The 22,250-nt window shown below is 36.6% G+C and overlaps 1 protein-coding gene across 1 annotated transcript; it reads left to right on the top strand.

The window, feature by feature from the left end:
• The first annotated feature begins 20,853 nt into the window (after positions 1-20,853).
• LOC111916566 (RING-H2 finger protein ATL70) lies at positions 20,854-21,702 on the top strand. Its single transcript, XM_023912227.3, has one exon. The coding sequence runs from the start codon at positions 20,978-20,980 to the stop codon at positions 21,521-21,523; it is 546 nt and encodes a 181-aa protein (XP_023767995.2). The 5' UTR covers positions 20,854-20,977; the 3' UTR covers positions 21,524-21,702.
• The last annotated feature ends 548 nt before the right edge of the window (positions 21,703-22,250 follow it).

Raw genomic sequence — 22,250 nt, 5'->3', positions numbered from 1 at the left:
CCCAGCCTACTTTCTAACTTGCATAACATATCTCATAATACATAAAGTAAGGGTATTTTGGGAAATCAACGTTCGGGCGTTGGCTGATTGTACACACTGTTAGTTTTCCACTTTCTTTTAAAATCACTTACTCATTTTTAGAAAAAAAATCGCTTCTTTTGAAAACTTTTCCCAAATCCTCAGTTTGAGTCCAGACATACCCGAAGGTATATCCAAATCCCTCAAACCAAGGCTCTGATACCAATTTGTAATGACAGAAAATTTTCAACCAAAATTTTTCATTTTTAATCTCATAAAAACACATGTCATATTATTTAAACACCAAATATCAGTCAAATTTTTTTTCAAAACATTAAGTGGAATCCAGGATCCATAACTCCGTCTTAACTGTGTGTGTGTGTACAATCATCCCAGTGCCTTCCCGCGGTCCACCGAAGTACCTGAAACACATATCACATAACACGGTAAGCACGCATGCTTAGTGAGTTTCCCAAAATACCACATACATAAAATTAGCCACTCGAGCCTATAGCTCTACGAGACCTTCTGGTCAATTGTCTCTTAGTGGGACCTTCCGGTCCCACAACTTTGGTAGACTTTCTGGTCCTACCTATGATCACCTTCCGGTCCAAACCCTATTGACCTTCCAGTCCAAACTATGCAAACATATACATATCACATAGAACATATATCACATAACACTTATAAACACATAAGACCTTCCGTCCGTACATAATTACCACTCGGGGTAAGGTATAGTGAGAAAACTCACATGTCAACAACCAGATAGTCTCGAACTCGTCTCGCCAGTCTAGCCTCCACCTAACATACACAATAGATATTCCTAATCAATAACAGCACTCGCAAGGCCAGACGAACCCTTCCTATGTACTCACAGAAGGGTAAAAGACCATTTTACCCCTTTATGGGTCCAAAAGTCCACTTGTTGACCAAACCCTAAAAACGAAAGTCAACATATTCACGTATGCGGGGCATACGACCCTATACGCTGGGTGTACAACCTTGCCATGCATCGGGGGATTATTGGCCATAAGTTGGGCGTACCAGAATTACGCTCAACGTACAACCTAGTTTTGCTCTTTCCACTTATTTGGTCTTAACCCGCTAAGACCTTAGCTCTAATCCTAAATTTGGACTTCCTACAGGCTCTTACTCCATGAAGTCTGAGACTTTAAGCCTTTGAATGGCTGAAGAAGTCTCAAACACTAAAACCCCCACTCTTTGCACACAAATGGGCTCATAACTCATGCTACCCGGTCATGAAGTCCAAGATCCCATTTTTATGATTCTACTCTACTAAGGAAACTCTAAGGAGCATGTATTAGGTCTTGTAGTTAAAAAAAACTCATAAAGTTCCAAACTTTGGGACAAAACCCTAAAATGGTCAAAACATGCACATATCAAAAAGATGAGAAAGTTGTGAGCTTTTTACCTCCAACAGATGCTCCAACCTCAGAAAAGCTTAGACCCAACGCTTTCACTCCAACTCTATCTTCTTCAAGGCACCTCCTTCACTCTAAGAATATCTCAAGGTTACTTCAAGCTCACAAATGGACTCTTAGAACAAGGGACGTGATTTAGGATTTATGAGAGGGTTGGAGATAGAAAATGGTGGCCAGAAATGAGGCCATCATGTTCCTTATATAGGGTTCACTCCTCAATTAGGGTTTTCCTCCTGAGCCTAGTACGCCCAACGTACTGGGTGACCTCCGCGTCAAGAACACGCTCACGTGTACGCGCAACGTACATTCCCATACACCTAGCGTACACGATTATTACAAAATCTTCTCATGGACTAAATTTGACAACTTAAGGAAAGAAGAAGGGCCAAAGAGAAATACCTGATCCCGGGATGTTACAGATATAGTGAGGCGAAACTGTTGGATTATGTGTTTAATCCAATAACTATAATTGGTATGTGCTTGAACTGATAGCAACACAATGCTTTTGGGTTGCCCTCAAACCTAGCAATTGGACAAAGAAATTATGAAAGGGGAAAATTAATTTATTATAATATTAATAAATTATTACAAATGATTTATTAATGTCTTATGAAAACGATATATTAATTAGAAATTATAATGTTTGATTACTAGTCGGCCAAAAATTAATTGGAATTAATTTTGGGGTTAATTGTATGAATTGTACAGTACAAGGGCTAGTTTGCAATTAATAAATAGTTGGAAGGAATTTTCCAGAACCTCCTTAGAGGAGGTCGACAAAATTCTTATGGGAAACCCTAATGAATTCATCCAAGGGCCTTAGATAAGGCTTCTAGAGTTGCTTAGGCCCTAAGTAGGGGAATCCTAGGGGTATCCCTGAAATCCTAGCTTTGGGGCTAAGTTACCTTGACTATTTAAGGAGCCTCGTAGCTCATAATTTTGGCCATCCCTTCCTTTAGAGAAACCTTGGCCGAAAATTGCATTGCTTCTCTCCTCTCTCTATAGTTTCCTTCTTGCTAGCTCTTGGGTGTGATTCCATTAGAGGCATGACAATTGTGGCGCTAGGCTTCCAAGAAGATCAAGATTTAAGGATTATCAATTGTTTACTTTAACAATTGGAAGGTATGTAATTCTAAAATCCTTCTTAGTTATTTTTGAAAATAGCTTCTTCCCTCAGGGTTCTTGTTTTGCAATTCAAAGTTATATGTTCAATAGTTTAAACATAGACCCAAAGTAGGATGCATGTGAACTTAGGAATTGTTTTTCTAGGTTATTTGTTTTACCTAAAACCCATCAGTGGTATCAGATCCATTGGTTTTGTTTTAAATTGAATTGCTATAATAGTTGAATTGCAAATTAGGGTTTATAGCTATTAAACCCTAAAGGACAAAGTTTTCGTTTTTAGGGTTTTGGTTTGAGGGGTTTTCGAAAAACCCTAGCCTCCATAAACCATAATCGAAATTAGGGTTAGGGTTTTCAAAAACCCTAGCCTCCCTCCCTTGATTTCCAAATTGCCTTAGGGTTTTAGGGTTCCTTTTTTGATAATTGTTACTTAATTTGATTAATTCGATAATTGGTAAATAAGGAAATTATCTTATACCCTAAATTTTGAAATCTAGAGGGTTAAGGATTAGGATTAAATTAATTGTTTAACTTAATTAGATAATCCTCACAAGATTTAATAAATTAATTAAAAGTTAATTAATAGATAACTATTAAATCTAGTTTTTTTGGTTTACTTTAAATTTAAAATTAATAGTTTAATTTTTCAAAATTTTATATAAACCTTAACGTTTTAAAAAGTTTAAAACACACCTTATATATATATATATATATATATATATATATGTGTGTGTGTGTGTGTGTGTGTGTGTGTGTATATATATATATATATATATATAATTAAAAGTTAAATATTATATATGTATATGAATTCGTCAATTGAATCGCTAGTATGACTCATTCATGAAGCTAGTTTATAAGGGGGCTATAAGGAAATTGTCTATAAAATGGCGGTTGAATGGGTGTCCACTCTCACCCACCACTTCCTTGCTTAGTGGAGGGTCGTTACCAGAACAGATTTGATAGGACAAGTTAATCACATTAAAAGTATAATGTTGTTAATAAAGTACTAGAACATTGTTTTTTTTTCAAAATCCCAACTCTAGTTACTTTAGGAAAAATGTGAATAGTATGCTAACCCATGAAATTGTACATTACACTATATAAGTCATTAGTGGAGCGTGTGTAGTTAACCAACACACTAATAAGAATAATAAAGAGTCGTAATGGGTATCTCATAATTATTATTGTTGATGGAGCGTGTCTGGTTTACCAGCAAATCAATAGATAATGATAAAGACAATGAGGTTAACAAGCACCTTTTCATGGTTATTCACATCTTGTTTGTGATCCTCGACATCCCAGTCACAAATACAAGAGCATAATCCGAGATTAAAACATGCCATTGAATAGTTTCAATGTATCTCAAAAGAATTATGAATTTCACTTCATTTCGTTTCGTCTTGTGGTGGAATTAGTGAATCATCATTCACTTACCTTTATGAAATTCACACTTGGATCTCGACATCCCATTTCTAAGTAGTGAACCCTCATAGTTGGCTCCTAACCTTAATATTATATATTTTGGTTATTATATTGAGTTATCCTAAAATCAAACTAAAACTATCTTCTTTTGCAAATGTCTGCTCTTGGAAACACTTTTGCTTCATCATCCTCCAACCACAACTTCACTTTGCTCTCCATTTGCTCCAAAGTCGTTATATATGGCTCAAACTATAACGATTGGATGCGAAATATCAAAATGACGCTTCGATTTGAGGACAAGTAATATTTCCTTGAAAAGGAGCTCATTAATATTGATGAAACCAAAGCCACTACCGAAGAATATGTTGCCTACAAGAAGCATTATGACGTTGCAACCAAAGTGGCTTGCATCATGGTCGCAACCATGTCTCCAGAATTGAAGAGGTACTATGAGGACTACTGGCCTTTTGAGATGAACAAGTACCTTATGTAAAAGTACCATAAGCAAGCTCATCAAGAAAAGTTTGAGGTAGGCAAGTCACTCATGGCTTGCAAGATGAAGGATGGGGACTCGGTTGTTAGTCATGTGCAAAGAATGCAATGCTACATAGGGCGTTTGGTCAAGCTCAACATGTATTTTGATGAGGAATTCGCCATTGACATGGTCTTGAACTTGTTACCTGATTGTTATGGTTACTTCATCTTAACTTACCATTTGAACAACAGGTGTTTAAACATTGGCCCAATTGCACAACTTGTTACAGATGACTGAAGTAAGGATGAAGGGTAAAAGTATAGCCTCCACTTCTGCTAGTGCCCCTGTCTTCGCTATTGGACAGGGAAAAGGGGATAAGAGGAAAGGTCCTCCTAAGCAAAATTAGAAGGGCAAGGCCCAAGCTGGGTCATTTGGTAGTGGTCTAGAGGCCAAGCCCAGTGTTGTCATTCCACATGTTTCTGACCCAAAAGATGTTGATTGGTTTTATTGAAATGACAAGGGGGACTGGAAACGAAGTTACCCATTATCTTTTCATTCTTGGGTACTTGATACAGGATGTGATTTTCAAATCTGTTCTGATTTGTAGGAGCTAAATTAAAATGAGGAGGTGGAGCAAGGGAGAATAAACTTGATCATGGGAAACAGAAAGTCTTCACTAGTAACCAATATCAGAGTATATCAACTTTTGCTTAGTAATGATGTTAGATTAGATTTATTGAATCGTTGTTATTCTTCAGAAATGACGCAAAACATTATTTCATTTCATGCATTGTTCAAACAAGGTTTTGAGTATTCTTTTAATGATTTGAACGGTTCAGTTTATGTTTATAAGAATGGCATTTTTATGTTTGAATGTTTACCTTGTGATGGTGTGTATAAAACAGTGACTTGTGTTGATAGCTTAAGTAATATTGTGTTTATTGACTTGTATAATAGTGTAGACAAGGCATTCTTGTGGCATTGTTGTCTTGTACACATTAACAATAAACGCATAGACCAACTCCAAAATGATGGAGTGTTGGAATCGTTTGACCTAAAATCAGATGATATGAGTGAATCTTGTCTTTTGGGAAAGACGAAAAAGTCACCTTTCACATGATTATGTCAAAGAGGTGAAGGTTTGTTGGACCTCATACATACTGACGTATGTGGACCCTTCAGATCAACCACAAGGGATGCTATTCAATTCTATGTGACTTTCACTGATGATTATAGCGGATATAACAATATCTACTTAATCAATCATAAGTCAGAAACCTTTGAAAAGTTCAAGGAGTTTAAACATGAAGTCGAGAATAAATTGGGTAGGAAGATAAAGATACTTAGATCCGATAGAGGCGGAGAGTATCTTAGTAACGACTTCAACGACTATCTAAAGGAATGTGGAATAGTTTCACAATTAACTCCTCCTAGAACACCACAGTTAAATGGTGTGGCTGAGAGGCATAATCGAACGTTGTTAGACATGGTTCGTACTATGATGATTCATGCTTCACTTCCTATTCATTTTTGAGGGCATGCCTCAGAGACAGCCGCCCACATCCTTAATCTTGTCCCTACAAAGAAGGTTGCCAAAACACCTTACGAGATGTGGACAGGGAAAGTGTTGGGTTTTGAGCACTATAACACTCCTATAGTGCACATGCAATCCTAAATGCTTTGGATCTATGTTTTCTCTAATTATACATGCATATTTACAATGTTCCAAAACATTGTCCTAACTAGCATACATTTGAACAATTGAATGATATAACTAGTTAGGTGACATACCTTTATGAAGGACTTGTAGTTCTTGGCCTTTGAAGCTTGATCACCCCAAGTGTGATGCATCTAATGGTTCACAAACACCAATATGCAAGAGGTGGCTTAAGAGAATAAGTTGCTTAGCTCACTAAGAAGGTGCAACCAATTTTGGTTCATGAGGGTTCTATTTATAGTGCTAGGTTACATCTTTGCAAACCCTAATGCCCTTTCACATTCTTATGCTCCACGGGTTTAATCTCCATGGACTATCCATGGATTACTTCATTGGTTTAGCCCATCTACATAATCATGGATCATTGGCCCACACTATAAGAATCATTGATTTACATTATCAATCCCCATATATTTAATTAGTCTCTTTTGACCACAAAATTAATTCCAAATTAATTCTTGGTCAATACTAGTTAAATAATAATATGATTTCATATTAATATATTATACTTTTAATATATTAATAAATCATAAATAACCTTATTCTCAAAAGTCCATCCTATCAAATTGTATTGGTGAAGGCAACCCAGAAGGACCATGCTACAATTGGGTCAAGTACATCCCAGTAATAGTTATGGGCTTAGACACCAAATCTAACAGTCTCCCACTTGGATAAGTCTAATAACTATTACTGCCAATGGACCTTCAGGATCCGACTTAGCAATCGTAAGCTTTCAAAATCCGTCGTCGAACTCTGACCTAGTCAGTCGCTCGTCCTTCAGATAAGGGATCATATTTTCCTCTATTTTCAAGATATCTATGCGGAAAAATACATGGAACATAGTCATACTTATTGTACTCTAACTTTTTTCCCGATTTCCGATACATCTGACATATAACATAACTGAACACATCAATTTAGTTCTGACCGGGCCCGACACATAGTGAAAACAGAATCATCGAGGGGCCCAGGATATCGCTTTTAATCCTCTTAGGATAAAAGGAACTGATAAACTTAGACATTATATGCTTGTACTAACTACTCATTAAGTCATGCACAATGATACGTTTGATAACATCAAGTTAATGATGTGTTTTCGTATCATCAATACACAACTAACTCGTAGTCAACAACTCATATATCTTAGTTTGAAGACTCGTAACACCCCGAGTTTAGAAGTGTAAATTCAGGGTTCGTGGTGTAATTAAGGAAGATCGACTCGGCGAGTCTATGGATAGTCTCGGCGAGTCAAGTCGCGATTTGGTCACGTGCTAAGTGACCGACTCGGTGAGTCGGCGACTAGACTCGGCGAGTCGGTGCTGGAATGAGAAACCGTATTTTTAGGGTTTGCACCCTATTTAAAGAACCTTATGTTTCACCTCAGCCTCTTTGCTGCCCATTTGAGATCCAAAAACCCTAATTCGTGAGGAAATCCCATTGTTGAGTGAATTAGAGCTTGGAGGAGGATCTTTGGTATTTGAAGCTTGAAGGTTTGGAGGCTTGTATCAGGAAGCTTGGGGAGATCAGAAATCTACAGTTGGTTGGGCTCATTTTAGGGGTAAGGAACCATTTCCTTAAGCTATTTCTTCATGGATTCATGTATGGTGATTCATATGTGAACTAATTTGAGATAGAAGCTTGGATCTGAGGATGCTACTTCAGATCTAAGCTTGTGATGGTCCTATATGTCATAAAGCCCTATTTAAGAGTTATTGGTGAAGCCCTTTTGTCTTTAGCCTTAGCCCTAGAGTGTTTTGAGCTTATATCACCTTGGTTTCACATAAAGTTTGCAACTTTATGTGAGGGCTAGGCTGTAGAAGAAAGGATCTATAGATTTGAGTCCCTACATGGCTTGAAAAGCCTCTGTGTGGAATGAGAACTGAAGAGAATCAGCGAGTCACATGGTTGCACTCGACGAGTTGTATGAATATGTGCATGGACTTGGCGAGTTAGAAGAACAACTCGGCGAGTCTGTTGAAGATTGCCTTGGACTCGGCGAGTCTGTTCTTGGACTCGGCGAGTCTGGTCTTGGAACCCTAACCTTTTCTAGTTGAGCTGTGAATCGGTGAGTCGAGGGATGACTCGGTGAGTTGAGCAGGCATGGGAGTTTCTGAGCATAGGAACTCGACGAGTCAACGGGTTGACTTGGCGAGTAGGGTCAACCAGGAATGTTGACTTTGACTGAGGACCTTGACTTTGACCAAGGGTTTAGTAGTTGTCTTCCAGGGGTATTTTGGTAATTATTGGTATTTATTGGATTGGTTATTTGGTAATGATCAGTGGTGGAGTTCGTGCTGGTGGTTGAAGCAGCGTGGTCTTATTTCTTCAAGTCGGCAGTTGCATGTGAGTTATCCTCACTATATCGACAGGGTCTAAAGCACCAAGGCCGACCCTTTTTTGGATGGGAATCCGGGTAGTTATTTGTTATGTTATTGCTTTGCTATGTCTGCATCCTGGTAGTTAGGATGGTATATGTTAGAGACCTGGTTAAGGTCGGTATCCTGATATATAGGATGATGCTAGGTTAAAGACCTGGTTAAGGTCGGTATCCTGGTATATCGGATGATGCTATGTTAGAGACCTGGTTAAGGTCGATATCTTGGTATATAGGATGATGCTATGTTAGAGACATGGTTAAGGTCAGTATCCTGGTATATAGGATGATGCTATGTTAGAGACCTGGTGAAGGTCGGTATCCTGGTATATAGGATGAGGCTATGTTAGTGACCGGTTAGGTCGGTATCCTGGTTAGGATGTTGCTATGCTATGTGATCTGCTAGATCAGTTGATTAGTTGTGAATTGCTATATGATTATATGTTTATGTGCACAAGGTTGTTGGACTGGGGTTGGGTTGAGGCGGGTCCTGCTTTGTGCTGTAAGCCAACATACCCAGGGCGGACCGGTAAGACCGAAGGCCCGATGAGCGGTCCGGATAGACTGAGGGCCCCAAGAGGGCGGACCAGACGTGCCGAGGCTCGGAGAGTGGACCAGACAGACTGAAGGCCCGGTGCGGGAGGACCAGTCATGCTGTAGACTCGGAGAGAGAGTGGACCGGGTGGACTGAAGGCTTGGTGCAGGCGGACCAGTCACGCTGTAGACTCGATATGCATGGCTGTTTTGTTTATGATATGATATGTTATGTGTATGGTATTGTGGTTGGTATTCTGGGGGTAACTCATTAAGCTTTCGGGCTTACAGTTTCAGAGTATTGTTTCAGGTACTTCAGGAGATCGTGGCAAGGCGAAGGCGTGATCGTACCGCTCCTCATGTTTTACGATTTATGTGATATGGTTCTAGGAAATGCTCTGATGTTTAAACTATTTTGAAAAAAAATGTATGAACTTAATGATTTTGAATGAATTAAAATGTTTTAATTTGGCTCGAATTTTATGGTCGTTACAAGACTATATGATATTATCATCTCACAATCACTCGTGATAAATTACATGAAGTGATTTATGTGAGTGAGGGTTGATCCAATGCTCAAATCTTATTTTAAAAGCACTCATGAATGGTGTTGCATACTTTTTCAATGTCTAACACCTTAGACAATCTTACAAGCCAACTTATGATAGTCTTGCTTCATACCTACTTCCAAAGTATGATCGACTGTGGATAGTTTGAATAATCTTATTATTCGGGAAGTTAAAACATGCAAAGTGAAACACAAGGATAATACTAATCCTATATGGCCCCAAAACTTTTGAGTGTAAATAAAACACCTTTTATTTAATCACCATATTGATTACACATTATTCATTGTATATTGTTTAGATTTATCAACTAATACTTGAATTAAAACAATAGTTATCCCATGCTCCAATCATGCATACTATGTTTACCTATGGTCCTTAGTTTGTGAAATAGATCAATTATAAACATTTCCAACGATACTCATTTCACAATTCCAAATCCTTATCGTAAGTGTAAGAACACCAAGTTCTTGCCACTTAGTGTAATTTGTTAGATTCTAAACTTATATGAAGTGATCCTTTTGTAATGACTATGTACACAAGTCACAGAGACTTTGTCAATTACAAAAAAATTTCATTGGAGATTGTTACAAGACAAATCCATAGATCCGAAGTCTCATATCCAAAGCACATTCCTTTGAACATCCTTCTTGCATAAAAGTTTCTAACCTACACATAGATTCTTAATATCCAACTCCCATTATGGAAATATTTCCATATTTTCCATATGACAACTCATTATTAATAGAATCCTATCTTGCAATAAGAATGTCAATATGGTCCATTCATTACTATACTTCCAACTGCCCATAAGCGACCAATCCTTGGCGAACCTTAGATTGTCCTTAACAGTTGTTTAACCACTTTATTTATATCCGGTTCTATTTCTTTTTCCCTCTTAATGCCCTAGGCATTTGGAAAATTAGAACACATGAATATCATAGCATATGTAATCAATCCTATACTCGAAGCATATAGGATACGATTCATAATGTCTTACATAAAGACATGATACTTGACCAGTCTTTTACTATAATATTTCCATATATAGAATTTCCAATGTTGAAGCATTTCAACATGGTATTCATATAAATCCTTGACTAAATTTAATTAAAATCTCAATCTAAGCTTTTAGAATTGAAATGAAGTATAAGTGTCTCTCCCTTAATTATAACAAAACAACTTTTCAACCCTGCAAATTTGTGAATTGAAAACTTTGTTTTCTATAATTAACATTGCTAAATTGCAACACTTACCATAATAATTATGCTCCCACCAGCATAACCATTATTTTGTTACTTGCATGACATTTATGCTCCCACTAGCTGTGACATAAATCTAGAAATCAATACTTTATTGACTTTCTTACCAAAGTTTAGAATTCTGACATGAGATGCTTCGATAAGCCTTTATCTAAGCTCACACACCTTTTATTAGAAAACTCATATGTGTGTCTAAACAATTTTATAACTTACAACAATAAGTCTCAATTGTTTAGACCTTTTGTCATTTCTCACAATTCGAATAATGAATAGGGATGTTGTAGTCATAATCGAATTTGAGAATGCAAATATCACAGTTGCTAACTCTTTAAAATATACTTAGTGAAAGCGTTTCCTCACAATCGTTTTTCATGAATTGGAGAGAAACCTTATGACACTTATATTTTTATGGTGTATGTGTTCCTATCCATGTGAATTTGTCAAAACCATAATCACAAGACAAGGTTAGTGACAAATCCAAACTTATATGAACTGAACTTGTTCAATCTTAATTTCTTGCCACCTGACAGCACACGGGCCTACCATTTCTTCCAAGTTGTAATACAAACAATTGAGAACTCATAGAACTCACATGAATAGTTAACCAACTGGAATGGGCACAAAATTAAGAAGATGTCAACACAATAGGTTACAAACCTCAAGTCGTGTGCTAGTGATTAACAATAGGTTGACTCTTGATTAGTTCTTAAAACTTTTCAAGATCTTTAAGACTCCCACTGACCTCTTGACATATAAGTTTCTCTCTGTCAAGAAACATTATTTGACAAACAAATATTCAAGAGTTAGTGCAATTTCTTATCAAGACAAACACATCTGAAAATCAGTCTTAGTTGATCTTTGTTTTATCTACAACATTACAACATACCAATTTTAAATGTACAAGAGTAGAAAACATTTTACTCTACATTTGCTGATATGTCACTCAATATACAATCTTGGAGGATGACTCTAAGATTTGATTTTGGAACAAAGTATGATCCATCTTAATTGATTTAACCATTTCAACAATTCCTAATTCCTCTTCTTAGCCAAACAAATGCACTAAGACGTCCTTAGAGGTTCAAATTGTGATATGTTTTTTCATAATCATTAAGATGATCATAAAACACGATACTCAAGTACTCTCCCATCTTTTCAGATTGGAGAGACTTTATCTTTCTACCGAATTTGATTCTTCTTATTCGTTCTACTATACATTGATACTTTTCAATGACTCAATATTTTACTTAATCTTGTAAGCATAACCATATTTACTAACATTAGTAAACCATAACGAATAGTCTTATCGTTCTTTGTGGTGGACCTGACCAGTGCACAACTAAGTGTACCCGATCCCCTAGTCCTTCACTTAACTCACCTCTGTATGTGAACAAGGAGTTAGTCCTAATTTCCCAAAGACGAAGGTTCTTATTCATCATACAATACAAGTTGCATGATCCTAAGTTTCTGTCGAATTGAAACTTGGGTGATGAGAATCTTTCCTTATTTGGTAAATTTAGACACTACCACAAACGAAAGAATCAAATCCCTATTGCTAAAAAATACAAACATCAATTTTCACATATGCCATTGCAAAGAAATATAAAATAAGATAAAATATTTTTTTCTTTATTTATATAATTGCGGAAAAAACTTTTCCTTACAATGTAACTAGAAATGAAAACTATGTTATTACAATTTTCTAAGCAATCTATTATAACTCTAAAGCAGCAGCTCAAAAATCCGATCACCGAACCATGCGATCGAAATCCATCTATTCGCAATCAAATCTTTTGACCATGACCAATTCCCTTCCTTTAGGAGAAGGAATCATTTTTGGACTATCGATGTCATTCCCTATGTTCATGGCAGCTTGGGAAGTAGATCTTCCAATCATGTTTGCTTGATCATTGCGCCAAATCATTGTTGATTCAGCAGCAATTAGCAAATAGGCAAGATCAATAAGGGTCATGTCGTGATCTGTCACATAGTAGTCTTTAATGAGCTCACTATATGATTTGGGAAGTGACTGAAGAACCAAGTCAATAGCCAACTTCCTTGGGAACACGACACCCAACATTCCCAGCCTGTCAATATGCAGCTTCATGTCCAAGCCATGAGCACATATAGACTTTCCATCTTGATGTTTCATTGCTAGTAGGGCTTGAGTGACCTTGAACTTCTCAAGTCTTCGATCTTGTGGGTTAGGGATAATAATTGGAGGAGGTGGAGGAAGTGAAGTATGATATTGTGGAATATCATCTTCATGTGGAAAGCCATTTCCAATAGATTTGGGAAGACCATAGTTGTCTGACCTAGACATCTATAAAAGGGAGAAATTCAAATTTGTTGATTTAGGTCCTTAATATAACACCCAAAACGAAATATTAAGGCTAGGACCCAACACAATATTTTAAAATTGCGAAGGGGGATGTCGTAATCCAATTGTAAAATATCCATATGATCTTTCAATTTTCAAGTGTTCTTAACATGAAATCTTTCATCTTCACCTCTTTATCCACCAAGAAACACACTTAAGGTGAGTTCATACCCCTCATTTTCATATTTATCCAAGTTTTAGGGGGAGAATACAAGTAAACTTGTATAAATGTACAAGTTGTTATGCATGCTTAATTTACTTTCATGTTGTGTAAAAATGTTATCTACATGAAATAATGTTATTTACCTAGTACTATGAACATTTATGTGTGGTATGTTTTTTAAAATACAAATCAATGAAATTGGTTTTGAAACATACAACAATTAGAAACAATGTAACATTTTCAATTATATTTATGATGGTTATGTTTGCTTTAAACACTATTGTATATTATGTTGTGATATTGTTCATAAAGTCATCCACCCCTAGACATTTTCGCCATCCTGGTTTAGGGGTGTGACACTACAACACACAATCATATGATAAAGCAAGATAACAAGCCAAAGGGCCGACCTTGGTGTCTTCGACCCATAAGTACAGTGTAACAACGTAAATTTCAAAACAATTTTTCGCATAATATAAAAACATTTTCATTTAATTTTCATAAAAACATCAATGTTTGAAACTCCAATCAATGTCATACAAGCATCCCAAGATCATATATCATAAAAATCTCATGTGTGTGTACTGATCAAGCTGGCGCCTTCCCACGGTCATCACTAGTACCTGAAACAAATAACACCAACACTGTAAGCACAAAGCTTAGTGAGTTCCCCAAAATACCACATATAACACATATTAGCCACTCAAGGCTATAACTCTGTGGGTCCGTGGACCCTACTCTGTGAACCCTCTGGTTCTAACTCTGTGAACCTTCCGGTTCCAACTCTATAAACATGCACATCATAAATCACATAGAAATAATGCAGTACAACACATAACATACATAGCATACAAATACTCTGTCACATAACTCCGATTACCTACTCAAGGTAAAGTATAGTGAGAAGACTCACCTCGCGTATCTCGATACTCGCAAATCCCGGAATCACTCGCGCTCGATCCTCCGAGCTATAATCCTCCTATAATACAATATATCTCTAATTAACACTTTCTCAACTAAGTTTGACTACCCCTATCAAGTCAAAACTGGTCAACTCTGGTCAGCGGTCAACTTTGACTGGACTCGGCGAGTCTATACGTGTTCACTGACTCCCTAGGATCCTCTCTTGACACGTCGAGTACTCCCCTAACTCGACGAGTTCCACCTGGCATGAATCGCGGGGCCACCACGACTCAACTCGCCGAGTCTCAAGAACAAATCAGCGAGTTCCAGCTTGGCTCAGTCCACTCGACAACCCTATCTGACTCACTGAGTCAACCCCTTAACTCGGCAAGACCACTCGCTGAGTGGTTAAGGACAATCTTCATGATACTCGCCGAGTCTGTTCTTCATACTCGGCGAGTGCATGCCATGCATCAACTCAAACTCGCTCCTGAGGCCAGATCCGCTCCATTAACTCATAGATCCAGTCCTTCCAAGCACATTCATCACGCAAAGTCACAATCTTGGCTACCATGCAATGCTTACAAGGCTCCTTTTGGTGAAATGACCTCTAAAATGGTAACCTAAGTCCCCAACTCAAAAGGAAAGGCATAAAGCAGGGCATTTGGGACTCTCTGGACCTGCTAAAGTCCAGATCTAGGTATCATTTCCCCAAGGGACCTCTCACACTCCAAATACAAGGCAAACAAGGCATGAAGAAACCCTAGATTTGGCCATATCAACAAAAACACGAGAATAAGCTCTGAATATTACCTCAAATAGCTTCCTCTGCCGAAATAGAAGTAGATCCAAGCTCCCCAACTCTCCTAGCTTGGCCTTCCTCTTCCTTTCTTGCAAACACACACAAAGATGGTGAATAATGGCCTATTTTCTCACTCACAAGGACTCTCAAATGCTCTGGTGCTCTCAAAGTCTAAGGTAGCCGCAATGAAGGGATATAAGGTCCTTTAAATAGGGCTCAAGATCGGGAAATTAGGGTTTCATTAAACAGCGTGGACTCGCCGAGTCCATTCCTTGGACTCGCAGAGTCCAGACGCGAACCCGCGTCCAAAACCGCGATCCTACTCGGCGAGTTTGAGCTCCAACTCGACGAGTCCCCTCACAAAACACCAAAAATATATGAATAAATAATACATGGGAATCCGGGATGTTACATACAGTGAGGAAAGCTCACCTCACATTGTCGAAACTCACAGAAGGATCTATGGCCGCTGCCTCGCTAAAATCCCCGCGCTGCAATCACCAAAATAATTATCCATCATTAAGAACTAGGTCTAGAGTCACCTTAAGATTCCAAATTAGGGTAAAAGACCTTTTTACCCTTCCTCTAACATGGCCCAATGCCAAAGCCCAATCTAAAAGTCCAAAAGCCCAAAAGTCCAAAATAACACCTAAGGCCCAACTATGGCCCAATTTTCTAAATTAGGCCTAATCCCTTTCATGGGCCTTCTGTTGGATTAGTGTCTAAGTCCATAACTATTTTGGTATGTACTTGACCCGATGGTGCATGGTCTTTTTGGGTTGCCTTCACCAAAGCAACTTGATAGGATGAATTATGGAGAGAAAGGATAAATATGATTTATTAATATATTATGGGAATAATATATTAAAGGAGAAATCATATTGTTTAATTAATATTAGTCAAGAACTAATAAGAATTAAGTTTGTGACTAAAAGAGATTAATTAAACTTAAGGGACTGGAATTGTAATTATAAGATAATTGCAATTGGGCTATGGATTGCCTTATATTATAAGGATGGACTAGTTCTATTGGGAAACCCATTGGAAATCGTCCAAGGCCTTAAGGAAAGGAGTCCATGGGTTGCTTAGGGCTTAAGCATCCAAATTAGGGTTTCCTTGTTAGATAACCCTAATAGCCTCACTATATATAGAGCCCTTATGCTCCAAAAACGTGGTGAACTAATTATCTAGGGTTTCCACACGTTTTTGAGAGGCTCCTTCTCTTCTCTTCTTCATCCTCTTGCTCTTGGTGTCTGTGAACCATTAGAGGAGTGACACTTGTGACTCTAATCTTTCTAAAGTCATTACAAGGAGGATTTGTGATTATTATTGCTACATAACAATCAAGGTATGATCTAAACCCTAATTATATGTTATATTGATTATCATATGCTAGATCTAGGGTTTATAGTCTTGGATAAATTGCATGTACAATAGAGAAACCTAGATCCAAGCATTAGGGTTTGTATGAGCACATAGGATGTTCTTATGGTTAAAACCCATCACCTTCACCCAATAGAGTCCACTTAAAATATCTATAGCCCGATCATAACCTTCTGATGGCCCAACATGGCCTAAAGAAATCAAGCCCAAACTTAAACCAAAATCGAAGCCCAAAAAAATGAGACCTAAGTCTACTGAGTACGCGGGGCGTACTCAGCTTGTACGCTCAGCGTACATCTTAGAGGAACTATAAGCGTTGTGTATAGGCTTGTACGCCTAACGTATTGACCAACTTTGGCCAACTTTCCAAATTAGCTCTTAATCCAATAAGACTTCGATCCAAACCTAGATTTGACTTCCTTAAGGTGGTTAATCACATAAAGTTGCCAACTTTATGTGCATGCATGGCTAAATGAGGAGGTGGAGCTCAAAAGAGCTTAATAATTGACTTAATACATGCATGGGACCAAAACCACCATAAAGTTTGCACCTTTATGCCCAAAGAACCCATAATATATTCAGATCTATAAGGTTACTTTCCAACAACGACCCTTACTCCCAATCACCAACCAAAAGGACCAAAATAACCAAAAATATGCCAAAAAGTAGATCTATGAAATAAAATGGCGAGGTTTGAACTTTATACCTTCCAAGCCACCAAAAGAAGATGCTAATACTGGATCTCAAAGCCCTCCTCCAAAGAATGAGTCTTCAAGCTTCTTCTTCTCTTGCACAAACCACCATAAACACTCTTCCAAGCTCTAAAACTCACTCAAGGCTCTCTAGGGTTTCAATATAGGCTAGAAGGGATGGAGGCTGACCTAAAATATCCAGAGGAAGGATATAATGTTGCTTATACACGGGTAAAACCTCAAAATCGGGGTTTGATACTAAAGGGAGTACGCCCCGCGTACCCCTTAGTACGCTTGACGTACTCAAGGAGAACCTGTAACCAAGTTACTCGGTACGCCCCGCGTACTAGATGATTCTCCACTACACTTAACTTTATTTAGCCATAATTCATTCGTCTTAAGTCCGTTTCCAACGAACTTTATATCCACGGAAAGGTGACGAGAAACCCTACACTCCTAACCACTCCCCCTTCCCTGAGAACTTCCCAGGCAATTGCACAAATTCATAAAGGCCCGAACTGTCAAAATTATGATTATACCCTTGAGCTCTAGAACACGAGCGAACACCTAGATCATTCAGACTATGTTATCCCCACCCAAAGGGGACTAATTCTCGTTCTCCCTAAGGCCTAAATCCTTATGATAACCGATAATTGGGCCACGGTCCCGAATAATGAAACGATTCGAAACCGAGTGTTACAATAATCATATTTATATAATGTTCCACACATTTGGAAAGAAGAATCTTGTGCAGATCCAACATATATGTTTTTAAATATAGGTGGACGATTAGGAACGTTAAGGTCGTTAAGGTATCCAGGAGAACCAAAAAAATTGTGCCATATCCACTGATCTTGTGATGTCACCGCTTCAAGTATGACCGTTGGATGCCCATGATCACCTCGGGTAAATTGACCATGGTGTGAGATAGGACAATTTTCCCATGCCTAATGTAGACAATCTAATCTTCCTAACATTCCAGGAAAGCCATATACGCTAGCATGATGAGATTGCAATTTTATGATGTCATTGCGTGTTGAATTATGTAAATATTTTGGACCATAAAACTAAATAATAGTTTTGCAAAAATAGTGTAGACTATATCGTGCAGTCCTAGCGGACATCCTAAAACTGTCATCCAACGCATCAGGAGGGATGTCATATGCTAATTGACGAAGTGCCGCTATGCATTTTTTTAAAGGGGTGAAACGGGGTGTACCTCTAGTATCGGGCCGTTGCTCAAAAAAATCACACTCCCTCGTTAAATCTTCGACTATACATTCGTACAAAGGTTTGAACATTCTAAAGCGCTTTTAAAGTAGTATCTTTGAAAAGTGACATTTTCTTGAAAACAGTTTTGTATCAAACGTTGGTTTGTATTTTCACGATTTCTACAAATAAATCTTTTGGTTCTCCGTTCAGCACTGTCGGCTGCCTTATTGCATGCCGCTTCATACGTTTGTTCTGCTAATTTAGCAGCAATGACAGAAACATCGAACATAACATCAAATTCTTCAGAAGAATTGGATGACTATATTTTTTTGAGAAAAAATGTAGTAGAAAGATAATAAAAAATGTGAAGGGTTGAGAGGTTCAATAGAAGTTAAAGGTTAAAAGGAAAAAAATTATAAATAAAAAATAAAAAATCAAATTTATGGCCGTTTGCAACGGTCACAAAAACTCACCAATCACAAGCATTCCTCAAGTGCACTCTCTACAGCCGCATTGCACCATTACCACACCCTTACCACGGTGGGGAGGCGATGTTCCTACACACGTGTCAGTTTGCTACCAAAATGCGGCATTGGCCGCACCCACTCCGTGCTGGTTTAAAAGATGTCTTTTATAAGTATCATCCTTATTTTTCTAATAAAACAAATCTAGTCCTTCCTTTCTGGTAAACACTAAACCCTACCCAGGTTGTAATTAATTTGTGATAAATGTTATATAATTAAAAATTATAAAATTTCGCATACAAACAAAATATGAATTATTTTAATTTAAATATTAAATTAATTAGTTGATGCATGTCAAAATTTTAAATCAATAATGTAAATTTATTATATAAGTGACGTTACAAGATTCTTTATCTATTGTACAATATTATATGGCATTAAACACGACAATATGCATTTAAGCTCTTTTCCAAGCTAATTTTTTCATATATAATATTATTTTATTTATTTATTTAATATTACAATATATGATTAAAATTGTAGGACCGTAAAAGAATTATATTAAAAAAATCATATAATTTGTTGTTTCTTAAGCTTTTTGAGCTGGTGATTTGAGGACTACGATGCCACTAAAATGTTTTGTAAAAACTCATATTATGTAAATTTTCTTAGTAGGGTGTACAGTATAACGGTGGAATAGTAATGATTATCTATTATAAAACTATTTTTTAACACGTAGAAATCAAGGTTATAATAAAAATTTTATAATTATTAATTATTAATCAATTATTTTAAATAAGTCATTTTAAATGAATTATTAGTTAAGAGATATATAAAATGTTTAAAGTTATTATAATTTCAAATTTAATATAATTAGAAAATATAAATTTGAATTATGAAATTAATTGTCTAATATATCTACATGACACATGATATAATATTAATGAAAAGTTGTATTAGAATGACATTTGACAAAAGAGATTAAAACTATTCATTTATTAGAATAAAGACATTTTAAACGATGTTCATCCATGTTCGAATCCTATGTACATTAACTTTATATTGATCTATGTTAGAAAATTTATTACTCTATACAAAACTTAGTTTGAGCAGACAATATATAGCAAAACAAAATTGAGACCCATCAAAACAAATAATAAAAGTTTAAAGAGGTGTTTGATGAGGGGAAAAAAGTTCACTTTGTAATGAAAATTTCAAATGAAAATGTAAATTTTGAAAATACCTTTGGTTGATTTGGTTTTTAAAATTTTCTAATAAAATTTTTAATTTTTAAATTGTATATAAATTATAAAAATAACTTTTATAATTTTCCAATGTTTTTTGAATTTCTAAAAAGAAAAATAAAAACTCTATCAGTTTCAACCCATCATATTTTTTGAAATTTTCACTAGAAACTGAAAATGAAAATTGAAACCTATTTTCTAAAACCATTTTTAGAAAAAATAAAAACAATTTTCTACAACTAAAAAGTACTCTTAAAGTTTTCAATAACATGATCTTATTCTTATGTTCTAATAAAAAATGATATCTTTTCTTCACCTTAAAACGTTGTATGTATGTATATATTTTTTCTAATTGTATTTTCAAACCTAAAATAATCTCGATTACACATCAGTCAAGGCTTGAAACTAAACAGTTGGTTTCATTATTTTAAAAAAATGCAGTTTGTATTTAATAATTTGGTCTTCGATTTCATAAGATTATTTTATTATCAAACTAATGATTAGTTAGAAAAATGACACTTCACCCCCTATTTTTTAATATATATGAGTATTTTATTCTGTTTATATAAAAAAATAACTTATAAATCTCACTTGCCTTCTACACATCCATCCACATCTGCCCATCATACATACGCTACCGTTGACCTTTTTAATTAATCTTTTAATTTCATTTTTATAAAAATCTTTTAAAACCCCTCCACATACCCACCCACCACCTACAACCCCCTAAAAATGGCCTACCAAAAGCCACACATCCAATCCCAAATCTCCATCTTCGAATTTCCCTGAAGAAAACATGAACAACACGGCGGCGCCGGTGGCTGACTCCGGTGGCTTTCTTGGGTCACAAAACGTCGGAGGGTTCGGGTACGGTATCGGAATCTCATTCGGCATACTTCTCCTCATCATAACCATCACCTTGGCTTCTTATTATTGTACTAGAAGCACACAACCGTCGTCACCACCACCGCAATTCAGTTCCCGGCGGCGGAGGAGTGGCAATGGTGCGATCTCCGGCCAACCAGACTCAGACCATTACGTGGTGAACGTGGGTCTTGATGAGGCGACACTTTTGAGCTATCCGATCGTAGCTTATTCAGATGTGAAGATCAAGCGAAAAGATTCAGGCTCTTCGTGTTGTTCGATTTGTTTGGCTGATTACAAGGGGAAAGATTTGCTCCGACAGCTGCCGGACTGCGGCCACCTTTTTCACGTCAAGTGTGTTGACCCGTGGCTCCGGTTGAATCCGACGTGTCCAAATTGCCGGACGACATCTCCGATCCCGACGCCACTTTCGACTCCGTTGGCGGAGGTTGTTCCGCTCACCGGCAGACGGAGTTGATTCATTCGATCTCGAAACTATGATTTCAGGTTAATACATTGTACAGTATTTTGGCATCGATAATAGTAATTTCTTGCTTTTTTTCTTTTAAATTACTATAAGATTACTTTTTATACTCTGTATATTCTGCATTTCTGGGTAATGATTCAAATTTAAGGAAACATTGCGAATTTCTTTTATGTTAATTGTTATATTTAATACACATATTTTGCAAGATCTTGATTAGAAAAGTTCTTTTTTGTTCTTTGTGGCCTAAAAAGGGTTTTTTTTATTTTTGTTATTTTTGATGAAAAAAACAAAAGCCTTTGAGTACATTGGCAATATTCGTAATCGTGTGAGTCAACTAAAGAATATTTCTAGTTCTTTCCTTCCATTTGGGAAGAACCCTTTGCTTGTGCAATGCTTTGAATTCAATGCCAAGTAATTGAAAACAAAGTTACAACTGCAATTAAATTTATTTTGGTTAGAAATCAATTTGTTTCGTGTTCACTTAAATCGTACACCCAAATTTATACCAATATAATTAATACCACATCTACTAATCTACTATTTATTTATGGTGTTTAGTTAGCAAATAAAGTTTTAGTTAATTTTTGGACACCCTTACCAATCAAATTTAAATCCGCAATAAGTATTTTGTTTTTTAAATAAAGAAAGTAATTATTTTATTCATGACGCTATATTAGAAAAAAAAAAATGATTAATTTATACAACAAAAGGTAACATT

Source organism: Lactuca sativa, chromosome 1, assembly GCF_002870075.4.
Source record: "Lactuca sativa cultivar Salinas chromosome 1, Lsat_Salinas_v11, whole genome shotgun sequence".
NCBI lineage: Eukaryota > Viridiplantae > Streptophyta > Magnoliopsida > Asterales > Asteraceae > Lactuca > Lactuca sativa.
Note: the sequence above shows the minus strand (reverse complement) of the source record. Positions and strands in the feature narration are given on the sequence as shown.

Bases quoted from the DNA above. Each gene is read 5' to 3' on its own strand.
- LOC111916566 (XM_023912227.3), top strand. From the start codon at position 20,978: ATGAACAACACGGCGGCGCCGGTGGCTGACTCCGGTGGCTTTCTTGGG.